Genomic DNA, 6000 nt, shown 5'->3' with positions numbered 1-6000 from the left:
AGGATTTAGAAGACCTGGTGAGCCAAAGCTTCACTTTCATCCTTCCATGCATGGTGAGTTGCCATGGCCAAAGGAAGGAGGCGTGCTTTCTGCTGTGGATGGCATTCAATCAAGGACAAACAGGACATTACAAGAGCTGGAGGGAAAATGTGTCTGGGCTGGAAGAAAAATGTGTCTGTGGGTTATTCAGTCTACTCGGAGGCACCATGAGTTTTGCTCTCTAAACAAGGGTTCTTTCTGCTCAAACCCAGTGAATGTAGCACTGATGATACAGTCAAGACACCTCTCACTAAATCTCACATGGATTGGGCTGCGAGATTGGAGCCTACAGTTGTAAAAAAGCAAATAAAAGAGCAGAAAATTATACATTAAAACCACCAACACATGAGCTGCTCTGGTTTCATAGAGGCACTTCTTTAATCAAGCATGGAAAATACATGGTGTTCTTTGAGTGGCGTGGTAACTTGTGTTGGATCTGAGACATTTTTGTAGGAATGGATCTGATAAGATACTACAACATCAGAATTTACAAGAGGCTTGAGAAGCAAGAGTGCCCATCCTGCTTAGGCAACACACCTCGACAAGTTATTTGTAAACATGAATCAAAACACCGCATGCTTGATTAGCACCTGAGTAACATCACTTAGTTACTGGAGGCCTCTAGAAATTGGACTGGTAAGTGACATTGTTATAATCTTCACTTTCTATGAGCAAGGGCTGTATCTCTGAAGAAGTTCCTCTTCTTTTCTTTCGGCAGGCCAGGATGAGCCCGGTGAGCACAGCAGTAACGATGCCTCCAACCACAGCTGCTCCAACCAACCAAGCCCAGATCTGACGGGCTTGTTCAAGGTAGGGTATTAAAAATTCCTGGAAAGAATCAAGGGCTGGGGAAAAAAAAAAAAAAAAAAAAAGAAAAAAAAAAATAAAAAAGAAAAAAGAAAAAATAAAGGTCTTTCAACCTGTAGAACTTGTATCACAGATTATACTGAAAGGCTGAGTAAAAAAGGAGACTACCCTGGTAGAAATTGCCTGAAGGTTACAAATAGTTTTAAACACATCTCTTTGGCCCTTATAGTCTGTTTCTCAGTCTTCATAATAAAGGCAGGAACAGAGTTATTTGTCCCCAGTGTTTTTTATGGTTTTGTCTAAACTGTAAGACTACAACCCAAGAAGTTTGATACAGTATGGCCAAAGGTCCTGCTAGCTCAGCATCCTGTTGGCAACACTAACTGAAGCAGAGAACTAAGAAGAGTTTAAGAGCAGGTCAAGCCTATTATAATCCTTTCACAAAATACTTAACCAGCTTCCAACATTTTGCAGCTCAGGGATTTCCTGAACAAGATGTGGTGTCATTCTATGTAATAGTCATTGGAGGATTTATTTTTTCTCTTTCCACCAGTTTTTCTAGCTGCTCTGAACTTTTATCACAATTTCTTGCAGCAAAGAGATCCCTGCCTTAACTACACATTCAGTGGGAAAAAAACTCCACTTCCTTTCACTAATTTTGAATCTGCCCCCTGCTCATCTCATTTCATAGTTCTTGTGTAGGGAGAGGCAGTAGACAGTGTTCTCTGGTCACTCCCTGCACAATAAATCCTCTTTCTTTGGTGAATCCACGGCAGCTTCTCACTGGTTTGTTAATCAGCTACCTTCTTGCTTTTTGATATGGATGTGTGTGTCTGTGTCTGTTTTTCTCACTATGGTTTAATGAGTTTTGAAAACCCTGCCATACAGGGCACTCAGTTCACAATAGAGGTTGGAAAGTGACCGTTCACAATGCATGCAACAACCTGTTGGCTTGAATTTGAGAAAAGGTAATGCCTGTCCCCTTGGGCCAAGGAGGATTTGTAATCCACATCTCTCAAGTACTAACTATAATTACTATTAGTAGCTGTAATTACTAGTTCTTGGGGGGGGGGAAACATCTTTCTGGGCAACTTCTCTGCACCCCCCCCCCCCCGGTGGTTTATTTTTGAATAGTGTTTATGCATCTGGACTGATTCAGATGTACTCAACCATATTTAGTGTGGTATATCCCTACAAAGGCTATAAATGTCTTCCTGCGCTCTTGCATTTTCACTGGTGCACAGAAAAGTAGTCCCATATGCCTTCTTGGATTTTGGTGCTTCTGAGTGTATGCTGTTACATGTACTGTGCTCTGGAAAGATGCTTTTGGTTTGCAGCATCTTTAAGGTTAAGCTATCCTTAGCACTTGATGTCTGAATCACTTTCTGAGATGTAATTCCAATTTAGGCTGTGTTTGGGCTGAATATAGTTTGTGCTTACAAGTCAGCTTCGCTTTGAGGAATGTTTGGTTGCTATTTCTCTGGTCTTTGTTTTGCAGTTTATCCAGCTTTGTATTCTGAGATAGTATTTGCAAGAGTTTGCATGTTCAGCCTTCTGCTTCTGACCTCATTAGACATATAAATGCTGTATAACACTAAGAATTAGAAAAAACTAGGTTCTTGATGTTTCAGAGTGAACTCCACAAACCGCTGGGTATGAGGTACATTATCTTTTCAATATTTCATTTCTCATCTGTCAAATGAGGGCAATACCACTCACTGAATCCTTTGTATTATGACTATAAATTGATATCTCTGCAGGACTCAGCTGCTGCAGTGATCAACACCAAAGAAAAGTGTTAGAGGAAACAACTTTAGGATAGCGTATTAAAAGTGTGCAATAAATCATACATTAGGCTACACATTACTTGACTGAGAAAATGAAAATCAAAAGTAAAAAGGATTGGACATCTGGCTCTTAATGAATGTTGTCTGCACTGTGTAATGAATGAGGTGGGGGTCTGGGGAAAAATAGTGTGCAATTAAGGATAATGCATATGTATAGAGGTGGAGGGTGAATTATGGCTATATGGTTGACTTTAATGCTGGCATTTCTTACCTTTGTGCACATGACTTTGTGACTGCAATGTTTTTTAGATCAACTTTTAAATGTTTGCATAGCAAATGTCTGAATTAGAAATAATCTGGCTATTTAAACTGGAGTATGCATATGATAAAAGAAAATTTTATCTTATAAGAAAAAGATACATAACAGGAACTTGATACTGTTTTAATGTTATGGAAAAGAGAATTATCACAAAGTTCTCTTCTTCACAGAATTTATCTTGGATATGAGGATTTTCTAAGTGATGTCTTAAATTTGTACTTTGTCCTTGAACCATCTCATTCCTCCATCAATATTATTTGGGGGGTCTGAGCTATCTTCTTCCCAGTAGAACATAACATGACTTTGAGATGATGAAATGTCACATTTCACAGCAGGCCTTTTCAGAAGGGATTACTCTATATTATTATACCCCAATTACCAGTCAAACATGCCCTTCTCTTGCTTTCAGCCTCAGTCTGTACAGCTTCTGTAATTAGCTCAAAGCCAAAAGCCACCTCCCGGCATCTACAGTCTGTGTCTTTTTTCCACACAAAAGGCGTTTGGCATCGCTATCCTAAATTTGCCTTGACAACTCTTGGGTGTCAAAGGATGGAGGACCCCAGGACGTGCTTATAATCTGTTAATCTGTGGCTCTAACACAACAGTAAATCTATGACTGGACTGGCTGCTCAGCCCAAATCATGCAACCTTGGATTTCAGGTATACTGTTACCATAATTCTTTAATCTCTAATTGTGCAAGGTCCAAGAGTGCAGCAACTATGTTTGCTAATGACTACCTAGGAAGAGTGTCAAGGAAGTGGTGGTGGTGTTGGGTGTGAGACAGCTACTTTGTGGGAGACATTAGCCAATGCCAATTCCATTCCTTTTACACCACTGTTTAGAGTGAAATGATAATCCTCCCTGAAAGCTGCCATGAACATTGATTAAAACTGCCCCGTTTAGTCAATAGCTTCATGACAAAGCAAGAGGAAGCCAGACCAGGCTGGTGTTTGATACCTTCCCTCCCATTAGTGACTAACCGACTGTATCTTCTCAGCTTGCTCTTTCTGATAGGAAAACAGCAGTGATTAACCTCAGCCATGGCCTTAGCATTCAACTCTTGACATACTCTTTCTTCTCAAAGAGTGTTAGGTCTTGGTAACAGCAACAGATAATTTCTTACTCTTAATACATCAGATCATTCTTTTAAAATGTAATTTAAACATACCAGGCAGTCCATTTTGTGTTGGTTGCTGGATGTCATTGAGAAGGTATGAAACCACAACAGTGTAATTTTAAGGTGAAGCAATGTGTGTCTCCTGTATTTAGGGTAATAACGTGGACTTTTCACAATGATTGAAGAAGAAATATGCCATGGACAATCTATTAATGAGCATCCTGAGATCTTCCTTTTGTGCTAACACCAAACTACATTATTAATATAACAGAACCCAAGGATGGAAAAAACCCACATAATATTAAAAAAAAATTTGAAAGAATATTTCTGTATTTTAGATATTCCTTCTATGTAAACTATAGGGTGGCAAAGTCTTTCCAGGGTTGATCCCACAATTTAGAAGTAAAAATTCTGGCCAACCAGGAAATAAACAAAACAAACTTTCTATCATTTATCTATTGCCATAGCCCCACTGATATGTTTGCAGACTTGCTATTCCATTTGACATGCTTTTCTACCTCTAACATGGGTAGTTAGTGGACATTAGATTTTGAAGCAAACCTTGAGGCAGCACACACATGTCTTATTAGATCAAGCTTGCAAATATTTTCTTATCCTGGTGAGTAAGTTCTGTTTGGTTTCTGCAGTTTCTTGTATGTGCATGGTTCACTGATTGTGTCTCTCTGGGTGGTCAAAGGAAATACCAGTGAGACTTCCACAATCAAATCTACGAAGATGAGCTGGGAGGGATTCAAGTTATGGAGTCCCTCGGTCTGTTTTAAGGCAGGATTATTTGTCTTTTCAGTGATGGGAAGTTCACAGCTCCCACAGGTTTCATCAGTGTCCTCATTATTGCAGCTTGGAAAGTCTTTTGTAATCTTGTCTTCTGACAACAGTAAGAGGAAGTCTGGACAAGTCAGCCATAGTCCTCTACCTTTGGACTGCAAGAGATGCCATGCAATGGGTGGTAGTGGGTTGTTTATGGTAGAGTTACAGTATCTATCGGTGTAAACTCAAGCTGCTCCCTTTCAGTTCTGTTTTCAGCCCAGGGTGGGTAAATCAGGAAACTACATCCCACCCTTCATCATGTGGTTGTCTCTAGAAACAGTGAGAATCAGACCATTTCTGCATGGCTGACAACAGGTTTTTAATTAATTTTTCAGTGCTGAAGTTGATCAGCCTCTTACTTCTGCATAGTAACATTGCTGTGGAGTCCTGCCCACTCACTGGCAATGACGGAATATCCACAGAGTGGGCTATGTGGCAAAAAATTGATTATTTTGGGGTACTGAGGGGAGATGAATCAAATATTCCTGGGTGTATTTATAAAGCAATGCTGTTTACTTTTTGTTTGACAACCTCAGTTAACACTTGCAATTCATAAGCAGTCTTTCACAGTTTACTTGTATAAATTTCTCAGAAAAGAGGTGAGATTTGACGATAGGATACCTGATATTACCACACTAGGGTGTTAATAACTCATCAAAACATAGTTTCCTACCCCTAAATGGTTCCCAGGAAAAAATAAGAAAAAACAAACAAACAAAGAACCAACCAGTTTTAAAATCCGTATTTCTGTTCCTCCATGAAACATCATTATATAACCATCAAAACACCTGCTCATAATAATATTTTTTCTGAGGAATATATTTTTGCATCCTGTTTTCTTTGGTTTTCTCCTTCTGTTTTAGTCAACCTTAATCTACACCCCCTTACCTCTGCCTGAAGAGTACCAGGGGCCAAAATGCTCTCTTCTCATATTTTATTTAATTCAGAAATGTAAACCACTTCCTAAGTCAGCATTTCTCAATTATTTGAGAATTTAATTAAGAATTAAATTAATTTTAATTTAATTAAATAAAAATCTTAATTTAAAATTAGATTTTTTAATTACACTATATTATTTAATAGACTTCCTAACAAGACAAGT

The 6000-nt window shown here is 38.8% G+C and overlaps 1 protein-coding gene across 1 annotated transcript in view; it reads right to left on the bottom strand.

Moving 5' to 3' along the window:
• Positions 1–393: 393 nt before the first annotated feature.
• The window catches only part of TYR (tyrosinase), a 49390-nt gene continuing 43783 nt past the window's right edge, over positions 394–6000 (bottom strand). The window contains exon 5 of the mRNA XM_037377492.1: positions 394–884. Coding sequence (XP_037233389.1) covers positions 661–884 — 224 coding nt within the window. The 3' untranslated portion in view covers positions 394–660. The remainder of the gene's footprint in view (positions 885–6000) is intronic.

The sequence above is a fragment of the Falco rusticolus genome, chromosome 2 (assembly GCF_015220075.1).
Source record: "Falco rusticolus isolate bFalRus1 chromosome 2, bFalRus1.pri, whole genome shotgun sequence".
NCBI classification, from domain to species: domain Eukaryota; kingdom Metazoa; phylum Chordata; class Aves; order Falconiformes; family Falconidae; genus Falco; species Falco rusticolus.
The sequence above is the reverse complement of the archived record's forward strand: the minus strand, read 5'-3'. Positions and strand labels throughout refer to the sequence as shown.